This window comes from Haliaeetus leucocephalus, unplaced genomic scaffold (genome assembly GCF_000737465.1).
Source record: "Haliaeetus leucocephalus isolate CR32 unplaced genomic scaffold, Haliaeetus_leucocephalus-4.0 Scaffold339, whole genome shotgun sequence".
NCBI lineage: Eukaryota > Metazoa > Chordata > Aves > Accipitriformes > Accipitridae > Haliaeetus > Haliaeetus leucocephalus.
This window is the reverse complement of record NW_010972775.1, coordinates 4293075-4320087: the sequence shown is the minus strand read 5'-3', so window position 1 is coordinate 4320087 and position 27013 is coordinate 4293075. Positions and strand designations below refer to the sequence as shown.

Here is a 27013-nt window from a genome sequence, read left to right as displayed (position 1 = left end):
GCAGACTTTGTCTTCGCCAGGGGCCGGCGCCCCCAGCCCCGCCGAGCGCGGAGGAATGCGAGACCGCGGCTCCTGGCTCCTTTTGTCTGCCGGAGGAGCTGCGTGCTTCGCCCTGCCCAGGGGAAGCCTGGCCGCGGGGGCCGGGGCGGAGAGGAGAGGAGCTGGTGGCTGCTGCAGCGTCAGTGTGTTCTTTAAATCAGTCTGAGATGACTTTTTTTCCTTAATATACATTTTTGAAAGAGCTTTGGAGAGTGTAGTTGTAATTGGACTGCCGAGGCTGAAGGTGACGCGTGGGCCCCCCCCTCGATCCACGGAGCAGCTCAGTGAAGGTGGTCTGTGGGGGGTCTGGGAGTCATGCTCAGCTACTGTGCTGTGTGGGTCCGTAGGAGTGTAGAGGTCATCTTTTTTTAGTACTTTGCTCACTGATTTAGTAATGCAAATTACCATCTTTGAAATTTATCCTGTCTTCAGTAGTGTCCCTCTCATGATCTTGTTTGTTCGGGGGCTTTTCCTTTAAAGGTGCCATGCCCAAGGTGTTTTAAATTTAGCTTTCTAATGGATTATCGCACGCTTCTGCACAAATAACTGCAGATGATTGCTGTCATTTTTGGTACGTGTTTTTGTTTGCTGTAACTGTAATGTGTTTAGTTAATGCTCGGTATGGAAGTAGACATGACCAAGTGTGTTTAATGTAGGAAGTAGGCCCCACTTTGAGCAGCAGCGTGACTTGTGTCTATGGGCACCGGAGAGAAAGCCTCATTTGGGAATGACTGATCAAGGAGCGCCAAAACCCTAGATATATTTTAAGGTGTTCCTTTTTTTAAAGGAAAGATGGTTGTCCTTTGTCTTGCAGTATTAGTGCTTTCGTGTGGGAAGGCTGTTGCTTACTTGAGTTCTTCCCTGATTGCAGTTTCCTGGAGCCAAGGTGTGGTAGTGCCGCTGCTTCCTTTGGCAAAACCAGTTATTTTACTCTGTAATGCTTTTGATTTTAGAGGGAGTATACTTTACAGTGGAATAATGTGGAGAATGATTGAAGGAAAGGAGGAGTATAGGAAAATCTGTTGTCCCTAATGTTTCTTTACTGAAAAAAAATTAATGACAAGAAGTCTAACTCCGTAGGTCCATCTCTTATCTTCAGAGTATCAAGGGTAAGCAAAGTTGTCAACCAGAAGCATATGGCAGTAGGGAACCACCCTTTGGAGAACTTTAAAAAGATAAAATTGTCAAAACTAAAAATACATGCTCAGGTATTAATATGACTTTCCAATTTCAAAAATTAGCCAGTTTACAGCTACAGGACCCTGTTAGGCATGCTGCTTCTCAACAAAGAAGTTCAGCAATTAGAACAAATTTTTCTTTGTTGTTCAGAGGTGTTTTTCCCAAAGCAGCACTTACAGGGAGAGCCAGTTGCTGAGCAATCAACTGATTTATTACAGCTGGGAGGCAGGAAGAACGTGCCGGACACTTTGGGGAGCTGAATAGATTGATGAGGATACCATGTCTAGGGCAGTGTCTCTGTTTGCTATGCTTTTTAAGAAAATTAAGATAATGAGTCACACAATACTCACATAGATAACTATTGAATTCTTAACAAGTGGATAGAGAAAAAGGTAGGTGCATTGAATTTAGAACATTCCAATGAACAAATAGCAGGCTCTTGTTAATTTAAAGCAAATGAAAATTGTTCTTTTTAAAAATGAATTTTGCATTCTTACTAGTATAGTAAAATGTAGTGCCTCCCTTTTCAGTTCCAGCTAGTGATATGTGATTATTGTTACATTAGCTCCCTAATGGTATATAGAGTACTGTCTCTTTCTTGTTGGTGCTCATTTTAGTGAGATTAATTTTTTTTAAAGATGTGTAATACTTGTTTCTGTCAATTCACAATAAATACAATTTCTTATTTTCTGGTTTTGCTGCAACTTGGTAATATAAAATTAAAGAGAGAAAATGCCATGTATATCTTGTCAATGTAATGCATTTTCTGTTGCTTTTGATGCTGTGTTTTCTAAGGTTCTGTGGGCTTAGTTGTTTTTGTTGGTGGTGTTGCCTCAGTTGGAGAAAAATATTTAGAAGGTAATTTTCTGCAGTCTGTAATAATAAGGCATCTCTCATCAAGCACGTTGTCTCAAAATGATTCAGAACTTGTTGTCAATCCTGTTCTGCGTTGCTGCTGACCTTTCCAGAAAAGGAGAGTAAGTGAAGATACTGATACAGGAAGCTTTCTGGCAGTCACATGACCTGCCAGTGACAGCAAAACATTGCAGAATAGGTTGGAGAGTGAGTTCTTGGTTGAGACTGCCAGTGGCTATTTTTATCATTATCTTGCGTTTCTGCGATTTAAGGAGCTGGAATTGTCATGCTGAGTGATGCCTGTTGGTTAAGTACCTTTTTCTCGCCTCTCCACAAAAACTCTCCTGATTGCAACATTAACTTCACAAGGTAATATGGAGGCATTTTGGAATATTGTTATTTGATATTGAATATTGTGTCATCGTATAATGGAGGGGTGTTGCATTTGATGATATTTGGAAGCTAGCTTTACTGAAGTTAGGGAATTGATCAGAGGAGCATGTGCACCAGCCTGAATTGCTCTTTTGGCCTAAATCAGTTCCCCTTGAAGCTATCTGACAGAGTTGTTATGGAGGCCTTATGATGAAGGAAGACTTAAAAAAAGTAGTGAGAGGAAGCATTGACAAGTGTGTTGATCCAAGTATGAATGTTTTTGCTCCAAATTAAAGAGTAATGATGTATGTTCATTTTAATGTGTCTCTAGAATGTCTGTTATGTTACTGTTATGTAGTTTGGAAGCCTGAGAGTTTAAGCACTCCTGTTTAGAAAATGGCATGCTTTCCCCTGAGCATTTAGTCCGGTCAAGCGTGCTCTGTACAGTAAGTGATGCAGAAAGCGGCACGCATTTGCTTTGAGGAGCTCTAAGACTATCAAAAGAGAGCACAGAATGCCTTTTTGCAGATCCAGAGGCAGTTTGTTTTTGTTGTTACTGTAATGGGGCATTTGAGAAGAGAGGAGATGAATATATAATGTAGAAATTGTACAGAAACTGAAAATGGCTTTTAATCAGTGCTGTCACGTGAAATACTGTATGCAGATGTCTGCTAATTCCAATTACAGTGCAGTCTTTCAATGCACTTTAATTTCTGAAGCTTCTGCTGAAGTTGGAAGCAGAGTAGCTGGAGGCATTGGCAAGACTGCAAAGTGTCACAGACTGAATCAGTTGAATTTGTATGATGTGCCACACCTTCAGCACTGTTGTGCAAATCATGTAATTATGAAAAGTACTCTGGAACAGCTCAGATGTGGTATTTCTCAACAACTTTTAATAGGCTCATGAAACCGCAGGGATTCATGCCTCACCTAAGTGAGATTGCAATCTTCTAAGCACACCTGTGCAAGTCTGAAGTGTTTTTCCAACTTTTATTTTCTGTGTGGTTGAGGATTCATTAGTTCTCACTGAACTCATTGATTGTTCACTGTATAATTTGAAGTTCTTTCTTTAGAAGAACAACTGCAGACAGATAGGATTGTGTCTGCTGAAAGGGAGACTTGGTGATTTATATTTTTATTTTTGTAAAGGAGAATTGTACTTCTGAAGTATGCTTAAAACTGTTGCTTTCCAGCTCACTGTCAGCTGAATACATTTTTTTTCTTAAATAACATAATTTTGTTAGATATTGAAGAGCAATTCTGGCTGTAGACTGGTATTTCCTGTAAATGCTAAATATATTTGCCTGGCATCTGTTTCTTGCACTCTAAGTTCTGTTGAATAAGAGCTGTAATTTCACAGTTGGTCAGAAACATACATTGTGGCATTTGCAAATGACGCTGAGACCATAAAAAGTACAGAGAAGAGCTAGCATGAGGAAGCTGTTTGAGGCCTAGTGAACGATGATTATGGTGGAAATCCACGTGCTGAATTAATGACATTTTTTCTGTGTTTGAAGTAATGTACTAAATTACTTAGTAAATTCAGTTAGTTCAGAATAACCCTGAATATCACTGAATACTTCATTTATATGTGAGAGCAAATGTTTTCGGCCGAGTAGAACTTTCAAGAGCATGACTGAACTGGGTCAGACTGCTTTTGACGTTTTTTTTTGTTGTTGTTTGCCCCCCCCCCCTCAGTTTTTGTTTTTGTTTTCTCAGTTAAATCAGTTACACTGTTCTCTTTTCACTGGGGTAGGTAACAGCATTCTGCCACACTGTGTTTTTTGGCGTTGGACTGTTGCAGTCAGTGCCAAAATAAATACACTGTAAAAGCTCAGGTACACAGACTTTAACTGTCTTGGCTTTCCTTTTCATCTCAGCTCCTCGTTAGTGTTTCTTCTCCATCTCCATGAGTATTTGTCTCTCCTTTTGCTTTTTCCTTTTTATTACTAGAGGTCCTAATTTCCTCTTTCCTTCCATTCTTACTAGAGTAAAGGAGAAGCAGAGACAACTCAGTGAAACTGGAGAAGGGTGGGTAGGGCCTTCTTCCTGTGAAAAATTCTGTTCAGTCAGCTGTAGACTCAGGGTAAGCTCATGGACAGTGTGTGGACCTAATGGTCTGTGTGTATGAGGGTTATTTATCACCCTACATCTGGAAAATTAATTTGGCCTGGAAACTACCAGATTTATTCTGAAATGTAAATGACAAAATAAGTATGTAAAAAAATTTACCTTTTTTTTTTTAATTCAGTCACTTAATTTCAAAGTTGGGTAGTCTTTCATCCGTTTCTCTGGGTCACTGCAAGGCAGGAATGCTTGTTAGTAACTCTGCAGACTTTATAGGTTGTTATATCTCCTTAAATTAATTCCCTGGCTGTCTTTTTTTAAGTAAAGCTTGTTAGATTTTGGTTTTTTTCAGACTCAGCCTTGTTTTCCTTAAAACTGTTGATGTTTTGTTTTGGGTTTTTTTCCCATTTAAATTGGTTACTGATGTATGAGCTAACCATGGAGGCAGTAGTTACCTTTGCCTGTGTGATAGAGCATAGTGCTTTGGAACTGATTCTGTTAGAAGATGCACGCTTATTGAGATGGGGTAAGGGTCTCAATTTCAGCCTCACAAGCTAGACCTAATTGTCCTTTTAATTACAAAAAAAGGGAGTCTTTTTGTTTTCACATACTTGGTATCTTTTAAAAGTCAATAAACTTAAGTTGATGGTGATTAATATGTCCTAGATTTTCTCTTCAAAAATATGTTTGTACTCTCTACTCAACAGAATCACAATCAGTCACAAAACTTGAATGTTAGCTGAGGAAAGAGACTGCTTCAGAGGAAAGTAGTCAGACATTTAATACAGTGCCTTTGTTTAGAAACTAGATCTCATCTTCGTGATGATTTTGAATATAAACTTTGAAGGACAAATTTTATTACTGACTGTTCAAAAGTATTTATGATCTAACTAAAATCCAATGTTTTGAAAATATTCTTCAAAGTATACCATATGGTAAGGAGACAGGATAGTCTGAGGCTTTGTGGAAGTGGGATATATAAGGCACACACAAGTGTGTAGGAGAGACACTCATGTGCATGGCAGACTCTTGATTTATCCACAGATTAGTGCAAATCTCATTACAGCTGGTTTAAATGTAAGCAGGATAATAATTTTCACCTGCCTTTCCCAAGACCTTCAAGATGTCCAGGTGTTAAACAAGATCAATGCATTATTCTTTGATTCTCTGATTGTTGCAAGGTGCTAAGGCCAACAGAGTTAGACTAGTTAATTTTTTTGTTGCATCTGTGTCTGAGGTTCATAGAGTGAAAGTTTCAGACCCAATGTTTGGAATGAAATTAAGCTTTGAGCTATTTCTCATTTGATCAGTGCCACTCCCTTCATTTAGTAACCTGTTCATGCTTTGTTTTCTGTTTTAACAAACGTTTGTTACCTAGGTAAAAAGTGGTTAAAGGCCATTAATTAAAACAATCCATGGAAGTTAGAAAGTGCAACTTAATCAGAAATGTAGATCTGAAAACTAGTTAAGGCATTTCTGATTTTTATTTTGAGATTATTGGAGGAAACGGTTTTTATTGTGGAGTGAATTAGAATTACATCTGATAAAATATTCATTGCTTTATGGTGTCCTTGTTATGGGAGCAGTGCAAGATTTTGTGTTCTTAATGATTCATTTCTTTGATTATAAGAGGGTGTTTTAAACTGTACGTGACACGATGAATACACTTAGCATTCAGCAATCTTAACTGGTATGTCAGAGAAGTCCTCTAGTGGTTGGGTCGTCTGCCCCCCCCCTTTGGAATATCTTGTGTAATTTTGGATCTTGTAAATGTAGTTATGAAATTTCTTTGACAGATTTTATTACCCATTGGAATCCAATCACAATACCCACAGGCAACCTGGCAAAATAAGGTGATTATTCTCGAAGTTAGCCTGCCCCCCAATATTGCAAGCAGACAGCTTTTTAACTTAAAAGTGACATGGTACTATCAGGCTTGGGGGTGGGGGTTGGAGGTCCTTATCGATACCAAACAGGCAGATACTGATTTTTCAAGGTAATTCATAGGTACATCATTTAGGATTCTGTGTGAATGTGAGTGTCTGCTTGTCCATGTCAAAATACAGGTGCATTTTCTCAAGATAGCCATGACCCTTTAAAAAGATTTTTTTTAAACTTTGGTTCATAAGTTTTTCATTTGGTAATGTTTTTGTCCACTGAGCATTTGATTTCTTTCCTTTTTGTTCACAGGGATGGTTAGTAATGTGCTTTTGCTAGTATTGGGGAAGTAGGAATGAAATAGTGGGGACTCAAATAAGTAGATTAATTACTAGGTTATATAAAGAAAGCAAGAAGTCTTCTTGCTGTCTTTCTCCTCTTTTCCCTTTTATTTCCAGCTCAAATGTTTTGACCTGCGATTGATTGCTGACTGACTCAAGAAGATTCCTTTCCTTAAGGGTTTAAAAATTACGTTACACTGTTGGCTTTGCTGTGTTTTTTCTGGCTGCTGTTTGAAAATGAATATTTGTGTGTCTCACCCTAACATAAAGATTGAATAATTTTTTTTTTTCCCCTTGGCATTCTGCTACTATAATGAGAAACAGTATCTGTTTTGCTGTGAGGACTAGAAAGCATTTAATTTAAAAATATGTAAGTATATATGTGTGTGTATGTATGTATTTAAATTTGGATACTAGTTAGTTATCAAAGTAGCCAAACCACTAGAAATTGGTTTTAGAATGTAAAGACGAAATAGAGGCAATAATTCCTGCTACTGATGTGTTACATCTTAATCTGTCTTTGTCTTGTCTTTCTGTCTTGTCTTTCTGTCTTGTCTTTCTGTCTTGTCTTTCTGTCTTGTCTTTCTGTCTTGTCTTTCTGTCTTGATAATGCATGTTTTCTTACTGTTGCTTTCAGGTAGGATGTGATTTATGTGGTGTATGCAGGAAGATCAACTGCTGACATTTCTTGACCTGAAGTTTGACTTGACATGTAGAAAGATGAAATTAGCAAAAAATATGGCACTACGGTAGCCAGAGAGCTAAGCATCTATGTGTGAGATTGGTAGTGCTAAGTGACCTTATTTCTTTACCATAACAAAAGCAGCAGCGCAGCATGCTTTATGTGTCCTCAGGAACTGACATGTCTGTTTACACTGGTTGAAAGAAGTTTTCCTTACCTACCTGTCTGCTTTTCCATTCCTAGACTAAGAATATAGGCAAATAAAAATGCATACTTTTTTAACTTCCAAGTTTTTCAGTGTGGAATTCTGATTGCATAATCAAAATACCGAACTGTAAGCCAATGTGGTTGAGTGTAACTGGGGAGGTGAATTACATGCGGATGAAGCTAATCATGTTGTTCTCTGACAAACTTTCTTCAATGTTAGGAATGTGTTTGGGACTTCAATGACCTATTTATTCTATGAAAAATTGTTTACCTACCCGTGTTTTATATTCATACTCAGTTGTTGTTTAGAGTGTCTGAATTATATATGGTCTTCCATTGCAATAGAGTGGTTTACTGTAACCATCTGTGAAATTTCTTATGTGAGCCTGAGCAATGCTTTTTTTTAGTGACAAAGAGGAGGAAACCACATGTACCATTATGCATGAACACAAATATTAGTTGATTTCATAAGTTCACTCACTGTCACTTATTATTTGTTTTCTCACTAAAAACTTAATCTTTCTGGTTTTGGTTGAAAGATAATGGAAGAAATAACTGGTTTTTTTCCATAGCTGTAAAGTTAGGGTAGGTTGGTTGGTTTGTTTCTTTCTTCCTTTCTTTTTTTAAATGTTCTTCAGAGTTTGAATTCTCTTACATTTGAATGTGATTTGAGTCAGGCTAAGACTTGATACCGTTGAGACTTCTATTCATTGTGCATCTCTTTGTTATGAGGGTATGAAAGAATGGTTAACATTTTTGTATTGTTGGTAATGCTTACTAGGAAACTTGCTTTCTTGTAAATTCTCTTGCTTTGATTGAAATGTAATTTAAATTTCATCTTTTCTTATCTTTTTGCCTAGTACGTGGGTGTTAGCTGATTTTGAAACAAAACATTTTAAATAGTATAATTAAAACCCATTTCCTCTTCTGTCTGGTTTCACTTTGACTAGAATGCTGTTTTTCTAAAATGGGCAATAAAGATGTCTAACAAATGAAACTGATTTAAAATATTGTTAAATAGAATATTTATTTTTCTAATATCAAACAGTTTAGAACAAGTGCAGTCCATTTATGAACTCCTTGTAACGGGGCTGAGGGTAGGATAGAAAGAAGAGCTTTATGTGAAATGAAGTTTGAAAACAAATGGGAATACTCTTTTAAAACCTAAACAGTAAAAACAGCTGGCTCATAAGGTGTAGAACATGTCTCTAGTTTTCAAAGCCTGTAACGTTCCTTTTTCCTGCATTCTGTGTTTAGAAAGGAGCTTTAGCCTACTCAAAGGTTTAAAAAATAGTCTTGTAACATTTACTTCCTTTTTCAGTCACCTGGTTTTCATTACAGTTACTCATCTGGAATTGACTAGCCTTAAGTTCTTAAAATGTAGAGCAGATACTTACCAGATGTGTATACACTTTAAACACACCACTCCCCACCCCACCCCCAAAAAACCCAACCCCAAACAAACAAAAAAAACCAACGAATGATCAACAACCATAGATGTTTAACTCGGTATTTAAGTTCTGGAACCTACTCCTAGATTATAAAATAATGTTAACGTTCTGCTTGGAATGTGCTTCTGTATATGTTAATGCCTGCAGTGCCTTACGATTTTACCAATATGTTTAGTTGAGGTACTCATTTGAATATTTTTGATTCCTCCTGAATGTAAATGGACAATAGGGTCAGATAATAAAGCTTGTGTGGATACTTATAGCAACTGCCTTTTTAAATACACAAAAGAATTTGAAGTCAAAAAGCAGGAACATGATCAGATGTGTTAATACATGTGTACTCTAGTACTAAGTACCTTATATTGCCTGTTATGAATCTTTACATGTAAAAATACTGACTTAGCTTGGAGGATGCCTATATTTTTTTTAGGCTTCTTTAATTCTGCTAATAAAATGTTTTTTTCAGTGCCAGAGTGTCCAATTCTGCACATATCCAGATGTCCTGTAGTCTGGACTGTTCTGTGATGAGTAAGACTTCTAATTTTTACCCTGAGAAGCTGTTTTATTGTCCATGCTGGTTTATAACCAAGTTTGTGGCCCAGAAGGAAAGAATGGACATGGCTCTGTAATGTTGTGATTTGGACAGTTACTTCATTTTAAGTGGAAAATCCTTGGTTCCAGTCTCAATTCTAATGACTGAATGTTTTGTCTGGTGGATTTGAAATATAGAGTGCATGGACATTCATTGCTGCGGAGACTGCAGGCTGGATAAAAGCTGTAAATGCTAGGCTTGGTGAAAGTCACGCTCTCTCTTGCTTTGTCTTGCTGTTCCCCCAAATAACTGCTTATTTCTAGGAAGTGCTGGCTTTAACAGAAGTAATTGTCAGTCCTCCCTCAGCACTTAGGAGTAGTCTGGAAGGAAGGTCTTCCAAGGGTAGGAGGTATGTGCATTAAACTTGAGGCATTCACATCTTGAATGAATGGGAATTGCGGAGAAAACTCAGCTGATATATTCAGTCTTCAAAAAGACGTCATGTGGGCATCCAGAGGGAGTTTTACAGCTGTAAATTCCGGTGGTTGGGCAGAGCCTTTTTGCAACCCCAGCATGTAAGCCTGGAGGAGGGACCACATCCAACAAGTTTGTCTCCTTGATATTTCTCCTAGGCTTCAGCAATTCCCTACTTAGAATACTGGCTTTCATAGATGACGCTCTCAGATGCCTGATAAGCCCTGGTATATAGCATATGGGAAGTTTTAGGTGTTTAATTTAGAGCTGTTTTGGCAAGTCACCTTAAAAGGTTTGTGTAGAGTGCTGAGTTTTGGGATGCTTTTACTTTTGCCTGCAAGTAAAATGACGTAAAGGACTCAGGTCTTAGGGCTAGTAGGCTCAGTTCTGATCTATGCTGATAAAATTCTTTTGGTAAATTATTCGATCTCTCATTCTCCATTTTTCAGTCTGTAAATGGAAGTGGGCTCTCTGAGAAACGCTCTGAATCCTGTGACTGAAAACTTTGCATTTGAAATGTTAGTACTAAAGGGGTTTGCATAATTTTGGTTAAATTTTTGTGCAGATTTTTGTATTCCCACCACTTGTGATCGTTTCCCAGGATTTTTGCTTGCAAGTTTCTCTCACCTTTACTTCCAGATCTTTGGAGGAGGCACCTTTAGGTCTGGTTCCTTAGGCATGTGTCACAGACAGAAGGATTATGTTTCACAAAGCAGGGGTTTCACATTTTGATATACGGATTGTTGCTTCATTTTTCTTCACATGTTGTTAATGGACACTGCCCAGCTCTTTTTTTGCTGCATTTGTCACGTTCTTTTAGGAGCAAAATGTAGAGTAACATTGTCCTGCTACCAAATCTTAATTAAATAGGGCACTGAGGGATTGTTAGGCAAAGTTAAGTTAAAGGTATGGGAAAGGAAAAGTAAGTCTATTTCTCTAAAATACTTTATAACAGTATTGCTTTTTTATATATGCACATTTATGTGTGTGTATACACACATGCATACATATAGCATGTGTATACATGCTACACATACAGCATGTTATACTTATGTAGCATATATATGTTTGTCACCAAGTGCTTACGTTTGTGGGACAATTTGCTCAGCACAGTATCAGTATACCAGTGTAGCTGCAACTATTTAAATACTGTTCCCTGTGCAGATGCTGAGTGGAGTTAACAGTGGCCTTTTTCAGTTTAGCTTATATCAGTATAGCTGACCTACTATGTCAACATAAACTGAACAGAAAAAAAGGTCACTTAGTCCAAAGACATTTCTGTGCAGGTCATTATGTTACTTTAGTTTAACCATACAATTATACAAGTAGGATAGTAGTGTTGGTACAGCTCCTTTTGAGAACAAAATCTAGGCCATCTTGTAAAGGCTGTGGAGACTACTGGAAAGAGTCTAATGATGCTAATCTTGTTTCCATTCAATGTGCTGTTAACAGAAGGACCAAAGTATTGCTCTTATTGTGCTGATATTTTGTGCCCTTTTCTTTAGTGATGTAATAAAGAACTGTTTTAAAACTTGGATGTAGGCACAGTTCTGTAGTAGCTATGGCCTCAGGTCACTTGTGCTCCTGTGACTGGCAAAGTCGCCAGTTTGTGTTGATCACATGGCTGCGCTACTGCCAGTTCTTTGGTGGACACTGTATCTTGCAGGTTTCTTAACTTGGCTGCCTTACAGAAACTGCTTCCTGTTTGTCTCCTCCTCTTCCTGCTTCTTTTTTCTTTTGCCAGTTTCTAAATTATGCAGTGTGCTATTTAAACAATACTATTAGTTTCACAGGTTGTTTGTATACTTCTACATAGTTGTAACTTTCCTACAATGAAAATCTGCAGCTTTCTTCTGTAAGGAATACAGTGTTTGCCAGGAGCATTCATGCTTCACAAGACTGCACTTGGAGTCAGTTTTCAGTAAGGAAAAAAAAAAAAGTCAAGATTCATAAGTACACATTTGAGTGATCATGAGGGTAAGATGGGGTGGGGCCCCTGTGATGAGAGTGCCAAACTGATTAACCATATCTTACTCATTCTACTTGGCGTAACTTGATGAATGTTATCGGGATGATTTACAGAAAGTGGAAGCTGGAGGGACGTCTCTGAATGTTCTGATAGTTATGTATGAGTCTGTATGTAGTGGTGTTTGATTGCTCTCTTGGGGATGGATTGATACTCCTCTTCATTTACAGAGGGCTTTGTAGGCTGTATAACAAATGAGTATTCAGATTTCTCTTAGAGAAAGATAAAGTAAAAGATAATATTTCCCCTTCCTATTATGTGATGAAAAATTATGTTTCTAAGCTTCTGAATAAGCCAATACTGATGTAAAATGGCAAATTACTTACTGCTTCAGACAACATTGTGGCATTGCAGATTTGCTTTCCCTTTTCTTTTGACATGTTAGTATCATATTTGCCTAACCACTTGAAGCTATTCTAAAAATATAGCAAAATGAGGCAGTTGGTAACTGTTGCAATAGCCGCTTTAGTTCAAGCCCAGAAAGCAGCCAGTGTTCCTTAGCCTGTATACCACTAAATAAGGTGTAACATACACAGATAATTAAGTTGGTTTTTTTTAATGTGGTTAAGATGTTTGTTGTACATAACTTTATTCCAAAGTAGGGGGTGCTAATGTAGTACACCCCTCTTCTTCTTTTTCTAAACAGCACTAAAAAAAAAAAAAACCCCAAATCCCAATTGGAATACTCATTATTGAGGGAACACATACGTACCTGTACAAATGCGTCTGGGAGTCTTTCCTCACGATTTGATGTAACTGTCTGACTTGAAAGTCCTGAACACCCAAGTCTGTTTTAAGGGCCAAGTTCCAGGGCTGTGCAATGTGCTCTGAATTGGGAAGGGGTTTGCTATGGATCTGTCTGTCTCTCTTGTTTCTGGTCCACTTTTAAGTCTAGTGCCTTTGTGTAAGTACCATATCTGAAAGGAGTAACATGCACTTTCTTTACAGATGAAGCAAAACTGTCTACCTTTAATTTAGATTCTAAGCAGTTCAGGGCAGTGACTGCGCTTCTGCTGTGCATTTCATGGTGCCTGTCTTGTTAGAGTCCTGACTAATAACTGAAGATCCCAGCCTAATTTAATTTATTAACAGTAAGTAACAGACGGTAACTGCTTCAAGATATGAATTGAGGAATACCTAGAGAGCCAAGTTTTAATGCAGGTATCTACCAAGCCAACCTCAGAGAAATACAGAATACAATCTTCAGCAGCCTCTAAAAAAATCAGTTGTGTAATCCTCTCAGAACAGAGCAACCGTGGGTCACAAATTTAATATTGGCTTCTGTGTTTAATCTTAGTGGGAGTCACTTCCATGTTATTCGAGTTCTTTGTGGGAGGAGATGTTTGTGCAGAAGATAAACTACACATTTCTAATGTGATGCAATTGGAGCAAAGTTCTTCCTAAAAGTTAAAGCAAACAAATGAGCCATCTTTTCCTATTCCTTGATATGAAAGATGGAAAATTTTAGTGGACACTGTTTGGCGTTGTGCAGAGTTGGTGGACTTGTATGCTGGCTTTGTGCAGAACACTTAAACCTGGTGTGAACTCTGCAGAATGAGCACTAATTCAGTATAATTTGTCACTTGACAAGGAAGCAGTGCAGGTATTTCAAATACCTGAATATAAAATTGGAATTGTCTGGTACATGGTGGAAAGTAAGAATAATAGTTTGCATTGTAATGCTTTGACATACTGGTTGAGAACCTGTTCTGTCCACAGATGATAACATAGTGAAAGCAAAAATGTTATTGCAAAGTGAGAGATTTCTGCTGGGATTTTAATGTCTAGGAAGACTGTTTTGTGTTCCTGGCAAGGAGAGTGTAGGGTAGTGGTTTGTTCATGCAGCACTTAATCTGTGTTTAAGGGCATGAATGGTTTTGGCTTCTCTTTCCTTATCGTTAATTTTTTACCCTTCAGTTTGTGTAATTCAGGAAAATAAAATTGTATCAGGTTAAGCAGTGGTCCATTTAGCCTATTTTTAATTGATGATGGCTATTTAATGTCTTCCCTTTCTCTTCTATTTGCCAGTGCCAAATGCTGGTTTTCTCGATAACGTTTTGGTCAAACTAGACTAACTTCTTCCACTTTTCTAACTTGAAATGTAAGCCAAAACAGCTCTACCTGGCTGTCTTCTATCTATTGCAAGATTACCATCACAGTTGTGGGAACCCATCAACCTTAGAAATAGGAAAATTTGTTTTTGGAAAACCAAAACCAGAAAACTGAGACATGTGAGAAAATGTATTTCTCGAGTAAAGTAATAATTGCAGCAGTTGAAGGAAACAATTCTGGAGTCTTTGCTAAAGACTTTAAAGTAGTTAGTTCAAATAATATTTCTATGGAATGTGCTTTTTTCCAGTGAACATAGTAAAAGTAAAATTCTTAGTTTTAAACATTCCTTGGATTGGGCCTGTGAATTGAAATACAACAACTATTTGTAATAATGAATTCAAATCCAGAAAACAATTCTTTAAGAAGCAGTGTTAGCTCATTTATTTTTCTGTCTGATTTAAAAAAGGTGAAATGTAATGGTGGAAAAATATATTAGCTCTTCTAAACAGCTAAGCTAGTCGCTTCTCTCCCAATTAAATATTGACCCCCTCCTTGCCTTTTCTTTTTAATTAGCATTTAATTTGATAAAGAAACTTCTTTGACTTTTGTTAGCTTGGCTTTCTCTGATAGTCTTTGATCTTAACAGTTCGATCAGTTTGATATGTACCATGGTTTGTAGCTTGGTGAACCTATTTTTGAGTTTTGCTAGAAGTCCTGAATTAGCCTGCTCAGGTGATCCTGCCCTGGAGCAGCTTCTGTGCATGCTTGTTTCCTCAGTTCCTTTTTCTAAGGTGTGACTCCAGTCAGGGAAGGCTGTTCTCAAGCTTTTCCACAATAAATAACAATATAAATAATTTACGTGTACACTAGGTTTAATCCTCTTCTCTTTGTCCCTCTTCCCCCTGGCCTTACAGACCCTCATGTTTCTGATGTCTTGTTTTTCTGCTGTGACTCTTGATGGGCTGCTCCAAGAAGCAGTTATTTATAGCGTGTAGAAAAATTAGGTGGCATCATACCCTTTTGTATTTTTGGGATAAGCGAAGTTGTCTTTTTATTGTTGTTTTTGCCCCTTGCAGAAGTGCACTTAGCATTTAATTTTTCTTTTCTCATCATATTAGTTGGGCATTTGAAAGTGTAATGCTATTTCTGTAAATTCTGTGGTAATGCATAGTTGTTAACAATTTTACCTCATTCAAATCTAAGTGTTGTATATTGTAGCATCCCTTCTTCAATGACATGATCCAAAATGGAATTCCTCTCAAAATTTGAGGGTTCAATATCGATTTAGTTGTAGTTCCAAAATGGCTATTGTTTATAAAGACTCGTATATACTTTTTCTTGACTTGACTAATGGCAATTTTGCTCTGCTTTTGCCTGTTTTACTGTGTTCTGCCTACCTGGGTTATTTATTGAGATTTTGTTTCTAATCTGAATTTGCACGCTTTGCTACTGGCTTGGAGTAGGAGTTGAACTATCCTGTTTCTGTGACTCTACCCTGGGATGGTGTTCCCATTTTCTAGTATCTGTTGTTTTTTCATTTTAAGCCCTTTAGCTTAAAAAACATCCATGTTTGTTTAATTTAAGTTTTCTAGACTCAGAAGACAGCTAAAAACTTAGATAACATCTTCTGATGTCTTGAATGGATTGCGAAGCACAGCACTGTGTTACATGTTAATTTTTCACCTGCTTGTGCTTGACTGAAAGGGTAAAATCTTTATGGATAAAGCCTTTACTGGCACTGCAGCATAGGAATACGTATTGTATAAATGGTGTGTATTATCAGGCATTGCAAAGTAATTCTGTGTGCTTCTTATCGGATTGCCAGGCTTTCTTGCAATATCTTCTTTAAAATGGCTTCTTGTATAACAAGTTTTATGAAATAGAAGTGACGCGCTGTGGCTTTTTTTTCCTGTGTTCTGTGGACTGCCTTATTAAAAGCTAAAAGAAAGGTTTTTAAACTTTACCAGTGTTTTTGCTACTTGTGCTTCTGATATTTCTGTATTGTATTTCAAAATCAAGTAGACCTCATGTGGATATAATACAAACAAAAAAATTTATTTTTTTCTTGGAACGTAACAGGTAAACATGTAGCCTGTGACTAAAACCCAAGCCAGAAGGCTAATGTGCTTTAGTGTCAACAGCTCTTCAGTCTGTTAGTTTAGTCCTTAATATAGGTTAATGAACATGACGGGCTCTTTTATATAATTGTGCTCCTAAGGTGGAGTCAGCAGAGCTATTGCTAGTGCTCAGGATGTGTTATACAACTGTAATATCAGAGCTAATTCATTTGACACTTTTTTAAAATCTTTTATAGTGTGCCGGTCAAATAAAAGTCCATGGGTCTGTTTGACGTGCTCAAGTGTCCATTGTGGAAGGTGAGTACAAAGTGTTAGTGTGCAAATCTTTTCAGACCTTTATCTTTTTCCTTTGTTGCTTGACTGAGGCAGTTAATTCAAAATTTTCCTGAATGCCTTATATATAATTTCTTGAAATAAACCTTTCATGATCTCATTTAACATTGTATGTTTATACTAAACACACTTCTTTGCTACCTTATGAGAGTCCAGAGATTATACTTGACATAATTTTTTTTTCCCCAAAGAAAAGCATATGGTGAATGTGATTGCTCAGCTCACAAAGTGCCTGGAGAATTGCTCATTCAGTGGATTATTGTAAAGGTCCATTCTGTAAAGGATGTTTCTATTGTAATTAGGTTAAACCAGTAAGAATTCTTGGAAACCCACAAATCCAAAGTGGCGCAGCTTATTTTGAGAAAAACAGCAACTGTCCAGCTTAGACAGAAAATACCTTAAATGTACTGTAGTGTAGTTTTGGAATGAAGTTATTGCCATAACATATAAGGACTAGCTACCATCAGAGTTCCTTCAGAGTACACCTGTTTTTTCTCTGTGTTAGTTGAAGTACACCAAAAGAATTTGTAGAGGCATGATACAGTCAATGCTGTTATTTGCTGCTACATAAATGTTTGACATGCACATACTAATGAGAATGCAGTTAGTGTTGACGTTTAGACAGTATCTGAGATGTCAACATGTTTTCATCTGTAGGATAGTGTCTGTGCTGGTGTGCTTTTATTCTGGAAAGGCATCATTAAACTTAGTGACTTTGTCTTTCAAAGTGGATTCAATGAACTCCAGGTTTTGTTTCTTTGAGCTCGATAGCAGTAAGTGCCACAATTTTAATTGTGTCTTCTATTCAGAGTTTTCAGCACAAACCCCTTTTTATCTCTTTTTATGTATTAATTTATTTTCTAAATTTATACTTGGTGAGAGCTAAGAGAGGGGGAGCTACTTCATGTTATGTGACGGTGTGAAATAAATAGTTTGGAATATTTTACTTGTTATTAATTTAAAAAAAACATTATTACTGTCCACATGTGACCTTTCTTGTGTGCAGTTAGTAGACATCGAGTCAGTTATTTATGTAGTTTGTTTTGGCTTTCCAAACTGCTCCCATCCTTAGGATGGAAAACAATTGAATGAGAAGAATGTAATATAGACCTTGCAGTGGGAGCACTTTTGATCGTGAAAGCACACGGGCATGTTCTTGTGTTCAGATAATGTTTGAAATCAAAGGAAGAGAAAGAGAGCTTTTCAGATCTTCACTTGAAGTACATCCTCCAGGTAGGGTCATAGGGAACGTTACTGATGGTGTTAACAGCAGCAGAGCATTTCTGGTGGGAGCATAGCTTTATAAACCTGTCATTTGCATTGTTAGGCAGAAAACCAACTCCTGCAAGCACAACTGTCTCATTCGGGTTATGACATAGTTGCTGCGGGATTCTGCCAGCACAGCAATGTTTTTAACCCTGTGGCTTCAGTGCCTTAACTAACACAGCTGTGTTAGCAGAATTGTTTACACCTGCATGTGGGAGAACAAGTGTAGAATACAAAGACCTTCATGTGGAGCATGTGCAGAGTTCCTATTAGTTAGCATTTCTGAGTTCAACAAGCAAGAAATGGGGGAGGAGGGAATTCACCTGAGGCTTGGCCATGCACTTCTAAGTGTTAATGATTTTCAGCTGATACTTAGGGCTCTTGCATTTGTAATGACACTTTTTTAATTAAAGATGCTTAATTTCCTACATCTTAAATTTTGAGCATGAAAATGCTCATTATGTCAGCAAAAGAGCTGTAGAATTTTAGATTTCTTTTTTCAGTTATGTGACCCCAAGCCCTAGAGCCTTTCAAATTCATGAACTTTATAAAATGTAGAATGTTCTAATATTAAATTGTGCTGCAGAATGGGAAAGCTTAAAATGGTTGTGCTTTTATGTAGGGGACAGCACACTGTTAAAGTAATCACAAACATGATGAGTGCTGGGTAGAGAAAAAAGTAGAGCTGTAAGAAAAAATATATGGGAAAGCAATAGGGAGGACTAACCACATTACAGGTATTGAAAAAGGGAGCTAATGATTTTCTCAGCTGTGAAGGTGCATCAGGCTGTTCAGGTCCCAGATCCTGGGGTTTGGTACAAGGATGCCAGTTTGTGGTTGCTATGAAGGAGATGGAGAGATTAATTTGGACAACATGGGAGAGTAAAGGGGTAAAAAGTTAGAAAATTTAACCAATGTTTTCACACAGATGAATTGCCTATTTTAATGCCTGTATAAATACTGGATGCTTATTAGGCTGCCTTTTTTCTTATTTTCAATGAATGTTGGTTAAGTAACTGTTTAAAATATAAGACTTTTTGTTTTTCATTTATTTTAGATATGTGAATGGCCATGCAAAAAAGCATTATGAAGATGCACAGATTCCTATGACCAATCATAAGAAAACAGAAAAACAAGAGAAAGTTCAGCATACCGTGTGTATGGATTGCAGTAGTTACAGTACATACTGGTAAGGGTTTAAACGCTGTAATTTGTCAACTTTTTATGTACTAGAAGGTGGAAACTTTTAGAATCTTCTGAAGCATTATATTACACCTATTTTTGAGCACTTGATCTCTTGATTTCCAGACCTGGCTGTTTAAAAACAGTTGTGAAATAACCCTCTGCTTCTGCATGTGTATTGTAGGACTGGTTGTGGCTTAACTCCCACATTTCAAATGACTTAGCAGAAACTTTTTAAAATAAATGCTATTTATGTGATTTGGAGTTGCTTCTGTTTGCTTTGGGGTATGTTGAGAACCTAACCTTTTAATTGCAAAAACTGCTGTTTGCTTTTAGTTGCTCCTTCCATCAAATTGGTGAGCCTTTCACATACCATTTATTTGTCAGAATATCAGAAAGTAAAGTAATACACTATAGATCCTGCCCAAGAGATGTGAACTTGTGGTGTGTATGTGTGTGTTTTGTTTGGGGTTTTTTCCAATATTAATATTTTTTTTTCACTCTGAAAGAAAGGCTGCTTTTTTTGGAGATTTGGTGCAACCTGTATGAGTTTAGGAAAATGGTGGATGCTGTTGGGAAGCAGAATCAACTCTCTAGCAAGATTACATAGCAGAATCACAGAAGTGATTCTTTTAACAGAAGAATGGCCTGGACTGACTTATTCTATCAGTTTCTTACAGTGAGATATGAGTACTGTTTAAGAAGGTTTCATAGTTATGCTGGTAATGTCAGGTTCCCTATCTTCCTTGTTCCTCAGAGAGCAAAGACTGGAAGTCTATTGAAAACAATGCTTTTGTGCGCTCAGCATCTTCTACCTCTTCACCCCTCAGCAAAACTGTTCATAGCTGCTTCCCCATTTCCTGTTAGCTTCATGGTTTCCCATGTATGTTGTTACTTGTGCTCTGTGGCAGTGCAGAATTTGAACGGTGCAGATCTCGGGGAAATCAGTGTTATGGTCTTGTAAAATTACTGAGTATATAGCTCCACTGATGGGTGTTCTATTCAAATAATTACGTATCTTTTGTGTACTTCATCAGGGAAAAATCTGTTTGCTGAAGTTTGGGTATCCAGTTTTATGAGGAATACTTCCGTAACAAATATTTTTTTCCCCTACAAGTAAAACCACAGTTAAGTGGTGTCACCTTAAGAAATTTTGTTTGTAGCAATTAAAAAATTATTCAAGCTGGTGCATGCAGCTGTACAGATGTTAAGCATAGAAGAAAGGTTTGAGTAGCTTTGATGTGCGGCGATTTTGCTTCCATTTACATTTTATTTAAATGACCAGCATTTTTATCTGCCCCTATGTGAAAAAGTTAGAAAACAAAATTTTTCCAAGTGACACGGGTTACCAGCATTGGAACAGCTGTGGGAAGCTAATTCCACTTTCCCAATTAATGCTGTTAACCACTGAGTTCTAAGTTGTGGCTTTTTGTTTTGTTTGAAGTACAATCTGTCTTCTAGTCACTCTGAAGGTAATAATGTGTGGAGGAATTTTAGCAGGGTATTTGAAGTCTTGATTATAGCTCCATTTACTATGACAAATAGTATGCTCAACTTGCTGAGGCTTGATGAGTTATATCAGCAAGTCAGAGCACTCTGCTGACCTTATTCCAAACCCAACATGAGCATTGCAAAATGATGACAGCCAAACTGAGGACTGTGGGATCTATTACTGAAGCAAATTGTGCTTATGAGGATCAGGTAGGCACACACTTAGGAAGCTCACTGGTGTTTCACAGCATATTTGTGGTAGGACAGATGAGAAGCAGTTTAGCATGTGATGTCTTTTCTGCTGTAATGGACATAGAAGGCTGAGTCATCTATGGATGAACTGGAACTAATTGTAGAGAGCTTTGCCTTGGGGAGTTCCTGTTGCGTATAATTCACTAGCAAATTGTAACTCTCCCATGCTAATGTGAAGCTGAACAAGTTTCAAAAGCAGTGTATCTTTGCTTTCATTTAAGATATTTCAGTTTGTTCCCACCTGGTAATCAGAAAAAGATACCTGGATTTGTTACTGCACCCATTTTTTTCAGTGGAAATGAGCTTAGATGTGTAAAGATGAAGCAGAAAGCATTCAGGCCAACTTCTGCCCCTTTATTTCAGATAGTACTGCAGGGGCTGCTATCAAATAGTGCTTGCCAGTTAAAGCAAATAGTTGGGTGAATTCAAGTCGTAACTATCTACTCTGGAGATTGAATTTTGAAATGTTATTTGTTGGCTTCTTCAGTGTAGACATGAATCCAGTAGACAGTGCTACATTTATGCAATGATGTTTCTTTTAAGTGAACTTTTATTTAAAGAATAATATTTTGTGCTAGCAATGTGGGCATCCTCAATAATTTGAAAGTCAAGAAAATACCGTTCTAAGACTTAACTGAATTTTACTTCTACTGTAAAAATAATGGAGGTATTTTGATGCAGTGCTGGCTTTTATATTTCTATTTGCCATTTTGTTTACTGCACAGAGTTGAGTAGAATACTCTTGTTCCATTTTTACCCTATGGATCCCAATTTACTGTGTTTCTTAGCTTGCATGATAGTAGCAGCTAACAGGGCTGCTACTATCATGTATGGGCTCTTTTCGAAGCAGAAGATGTTTAATCCTTTGCTTTTCCTTGGCCTTGTCATAACCTTTCATGCAATCATGAGAGCACAGTCCAGGGTTTGCCTTAGCTATTCTTGTCAGCCCAAAGGGAAGAAATACTATGTGACTGTTGAACCTACCTTGGTTTACTGAATTTTGTTTATAGTTCACATGCAGTCTTGCTGTAAACCAAAATGAGATCAAGCAGTCTTCTGTAACTGCATTTCAGCGTGGAAGATGTTTTCTTTTACATGATCACAAGCTTTCAACATAGCTTTGAAAGAAAAATGTTTCAGTTCTGGTGGGATGGTGGTTAATTTTTATTTTTTTTAATCTGAGGTGAGGTTTTTATTGTATTTATGAATTTGGTAATGTTTTTCAAAATACAGGTATGCTTGAGGTATCCTCAAGTATTAGGCAACTAGGGATTTGCTTTCCAAAGGATTTTGATCTTTCTTCTATGTCCTATTCACCTGCTGAGTCTTCACAGTGGAAAAGTTGAGAGGATGTTAATCTTTTATTTATTATGAGAGTACAATTCTCTTGATTCTTTGGTCACTTCTGAGACAGTAGATGCAATACTAAATCTTCAGACTGAATTATGTTTGAGACCCTAAGCACTGAGAAAAACAGACCCCTGAATTCCACTTGTTGGAGGTAATCAGCCTTTCAGTTAGTTCTAAAGTACTAAGCACAAAGAGTTTACAAGAAGTACAGATCTTTTTTTATCTTCAAGCTATCATATGATGCTTTCTCCTGCTGTGTTAGTGGTCATTTTTCTGCACACAAGAAGTAGAATGATATGTATAAGAAGCCTGCTTTCAGAAATATGTTTCCTGAAAGAGGACTCTTGTAAATTTGTTTTCTCTGTGCTAGTGCAAAGACAGTTGGTTAGCACAGAAGAAGAAAGGCTGCCCTGTTTATGTATTTGCATAATATGTTTCCCGTGTTCATTTAATCCCATACACAACTTGCAGGTCAGATTTCTGACCCATTAGCCTCCTTAAAGGCACATGGTTGTGCAAATGTCCTCATCCAGTCCTGTGTGCCCCCCAGCCCCTGTGGGCTGATGTAAAAATAACTAAATGCCGAGGACTTTAAAAAATTCTTTTTTAGTCTTTCTTTTTGTGGTGGTGGTTCTATTTAAAAAACAGACCTACTGTGCTAGTGCATAAGCATCTGAAAATGAGATTGTTTAGGACCATTATTTTGCATTCTACAGTCAGTGGAAATTAAAGAGATTAAAAAGCCTTTTATCAAGACAGTAAAACTTGAGTTCTTAGTTTATTCATGTAAGGAGTTAGCACAACTAAGGAAACTTGGATTTTCTTAATTTTTCTTGTTCTGTAATTCTTCAGTTGGCTTTTAAACATAGCATGAAATTCTGTAACCTACTGAAACAGCCAGAACTAAGCATAAGTATTCCCCAGAGCAGTGCATACATTCACTGGCTTGCTGCCATGTTAGCAACAAAGGAGGCCCAAAAAGACCAGGCCTTAGAGGTGGCAGAGGTGCTAAAAATAGAAGGTGTATAGAGAGGAAGATCTTATGCTAATCCATATGAGGGACCCTCCTTGAAGTATAGAATTTGTCCTGTACAATTGCTGTTAAAAGCATATTGTAGAACTGCTGTATTCAGAAAGGTATATTGTTACTTTGTGATAACCCCGATGATCACAAATTAAACATTTGTTTTGAATGTCAGCTTCACATATAGGAAGTAATCTCTCAGCAGTTTACCTTTAAGGTGTGTGGGTTCAGCAAACTTTAAGCTATTGAAGCATAAACTATGTCCTGTGCTGTTTACTTCGTTTATCCAAAATAGATTGGTTGTAGTGCTGTTATTTCTAGTAGTAGTGCTAAACCCTCAGTGTTCCAAGGGAGGTAGTTTAAAAAACCTGCCCATTAAAAAGAGAAATAAAAGCAGCTTGTCTTGTTTTTAAGTGAATCTTAAAATTACTTTTCCACTGTTGCAAGGACCCTGACATTTAATGATGTATTTGGTTTTATTCCTCCATCTTGGGGAGAGTGCTAACTTGCAGTTTTATGTAAAGATGTAACTGGTATGTAAGATCAGACTAAAAAAAAGGTTAGCATGATCTTTAGGGCACGGGAGCAAGTATTAAATCATCTTTCAGCAATAAGTTGGCTTAGAGGCTTTCAGTGACCTTGTGTCTGCTTTCATTCCCTGTTTATAAATGTTAGTTGCTACACAACTAGAGTAGCAATAAAATTGTGCTAGTATACCAGGGGGTGTGGACACATTTGGTATTGAGGAGGAGTCGGACTGTACTGCATCCACCTGCACCCTATTTACCTCTCAGCAAAGCTGGGCTGCGTAGTTTGCTCTGATAGTTGTCCTTGAGGTGTGGTGTCCTGTGAGAGTGGCAAATGTAGGAACACTTCATTAGCTAATTGTAGGTGGCTGATAAAGCTGAATAGGACTACTTAAAACATGGCTGAAAAATAAGCACGTTTACAGACTTCTTCCCCCTCCCAGACTAACGAGGTCTGTGGCAATCTTTTGGGGAAAAAAAAAAATAATCTGGCAATAGCTAACTTAACAATTTCTACATCTTGTGTAAGTATCCACAACTGCTGTGTTCAGTGTTTGGAAATCTTGAGTGTTGTATTAATTTCTCTTCTTGGAGGCAAAAATCAACAGAGATCCTGGACAGACTGGTCTTACAGACTCCTTTTGGTGGCAAGGGCCTTTACTTTCTCAACTCTGTAGTCTCCTCAAGAATTCAGTGTTTGAATTAACACTAGCAATACTGTTGCCTTTGAACTACATCACAGACTTAGCAACAAAGAATGTTGTAAATTGCAGTTGTGCCTGAAGTTGATAGCTTCATTAATTTATGAAGCACAGATCTGCTCCAGCAAAGGAGTAACCTGAGATGATGAGGATGTATTTCGTTTTTGAGTCAGTCCTGTGGCAAAGGGAAAGGAGAGAAATAGCTACGGTTCTGATATTAAACATATCCAAAGTAAGTTAGCTTTCTTCACAGGAAGCGTTCAGTTGCCTGACAGAATTTGAAGCTGCAATTTGATGCTTCATAGTAAGCACAGGGTTGGCTGACAAACACTGCTCAGAGCTGAGTTACCTTTGTGGGATGTGGGTGAAGGGAAGTTGTGACAAGTCTCTGCTCCCTTTTTGTCGCAGTGCTCTCAAAAGAGCTGGTACAAGTGGTGTTAAGTCTTTTCGTACCTTCCTGTTTCTCATGCCAGAATATGGGTTATCTAGTTCTTGAGCTAGCTCTTGGCTAAGCCTTCAAGAGTACTGTGAAACGTCATCTGCAGCTCCTGTGCATAGCAGTAAAACTTCCACTCTACTGACTGCCTCCTTTGAGAGAGACTCAAGCAGGCTGCACGGAATTCTTGGTTTACTGATGTGCAGGTGTGGATTCTGCAGGGCTGGGCTTCCTTACTGACTGCAGCATTTGTGTTTCTTGGTTTTAAGGGATTTTTGTCCTTCCTTCCCCTCTCTTTTCTACTACCCCACCCTTATATACAGGTGTCATCTTTCCTTCACAAATGGAAGACAGAGCATGGATAAGAGGGTCCACATCACTCTGGGACCTGTATTTGCTCTTGTGAGGGCAAGAAATGCAGGGGATTTAAAATACAGCAAAGCAGCAGAAGTTAATTCCATCTTGTTCTCCTTATGACAGTTTTCTTTGCTACTCTCTCATTTCTTTAAATCGACATGTGCCATGTGGATTTGGATGTACTTGGGAAAATAGTGAAATAAGGTGTGGGGTTTTTTTTCAGCATTCCCTAAAGGACCCTCCTCCTCCCTCTTCAGAAATGGTCTGTAACCTTTGTCTTTGTGCACTATATGAGGTGTTAGAAGCCCAGAGTTTGAATATTAAATTGTAACTAACATATTTGCTTCTTGGGAAATGTGAGATCTTTGTCGGACATTATAGGATTGTAGACTTTTGTAACCCTTGCTTCTGCTGAGAGGACATTTTGATTTGCCTTCACTTTACATTTGCTGTGAGGCAGTGGGGGGATCAGCTCCTCTCTCTTTTTCAGCTCAGTTACTTTTGCACACTTAACCCTGGAAAAGCTTAAAATACTAGCTTAAGTTTTGTAAGAGCTTCTGTATATATAAAAACTATATGAGAGATTGAGTGATATTTGTGGTTAAAGCACGAGGTGCGAGTTGCCACAGACTTCTGGTGTGACTTTGGATAAATCTGATGAGTCTTCTATGGATTGTCTACTGATGCTGCTTTTGGTTACACTGTGTGTTTGAGCTTTTGTTGAACTGGAATTCTGCATTGGGACAAGCAGTACGTCATGCTTCCGATTCCTAATAAAGAACTGAGCTAGAAGAAAAAACATGTAATAAGATAGTGCCTGTACCTTCTCTTGCTATAGGCTAGTTTTCAGAGAACAAAGCTCAGTATGTAGGTGTGCTCCCCTGTTCCCCTCATAATCTTCCACTGAATCACTTCAGTGCTTGCCACATGTAGGCTTGCATGATTGTTTTGGAGTACTTCATTGAAATCCTTTGCACATTCTGATAAATGTTTTTCTTGCAGTTACCGCTGTGATGATTTTGTAGTCAATGATACCAAGCTGGGCCTGGTACAGAAGGTCAGAGAGCACCTACAGAACTTGGAAAAGTAAGTAGTTTGTTTATATCCAGACTACTTTGGGTGGACTTGTAATATGGCATAATTTAAGTGGCATTTCTATGTATATATGGATTTAATATATATTTTGGTGCTTCTATGTGTGTGATACTGTGTATGTTTAAATATTGTTTTCATCACTGAGAAGCAGAGGTGCAGAACAAATGGATTTGATCTCATACATTTTGTTTCTTATACAGTGAATCTTATTAGAAGTAGCATATGATGATACAGGAATTTAGATACCTATTAACTTTCTTGGTACCTAGCCAATAATTATGGTCTTTTTCCATATACGTGGGAGAGAATTTCAAGAACAAAATCATAGTTTTGTCAAAACTAGAGTAGGTTTCTGGAGCAGAGACACTGAAGTGAAAATGCAGGTGGAAGTAGTCTTCATACTAATTGCATAGTTTGGTTTCCAAACAAAAAGATTAAGAAGGCTTATGAACTTGGAATCGTACAGAAGAGACATGTTTTTCCTCTGCCTTTATCTGGTGCTATTCCACTGAAAAGTTGATATTACAATCTTTTTCACTTACTCTGTAGGTAATATTAACATTTTCGTTATTTTCTCTTCTCTTTTTGATGGGCTTCTCAGGTATGTAATGAGAAGTAAAGATGTTTAAGCATAATGAGAAGTGCACATTAGTATTTTGGAAAGGTCCAGGAGATCTAACTTTTTAAGAGGTAAATGATACCGTGGAGGCTCCTGTTGTGTGTAATGACAGCTTTTGAATGTTTGGAGGGCTTTTTAATAAAAAAA

The 27013-nt window shown here is 37.6% G+C and overlaps 1 protein-coding gene across 1 annotated transcript in view; it reads left to right on the top strand.

Moving 5' to 3' along the window:
* USP3 (ubiquitin specific peptidase 3) overlaps positions 1-27013 on the top strand; it is a 43499-nt gene that overhangs the window by 617 nt on the left and 15869 nt on the right. The window contains exons 2-6 of the mRNA XM_010572260.1: positions 5-178; positions 241-329; positions 16470-16530; positions 18890-19021; positions 26155-26238. Of these exons, the coding sequence (XP_010570562.1) occupies positions 5-178; positions 241-329; positions 16470-16530; positions 18890-19021; positions 26155-26238 (540 nt within the window). The remainder of the gene's footprint in view (positions 1-4; positions 179-240; positions 330-16469; positions 16531-18889; positions 19022-26154; positions 26239-27013) is intronic.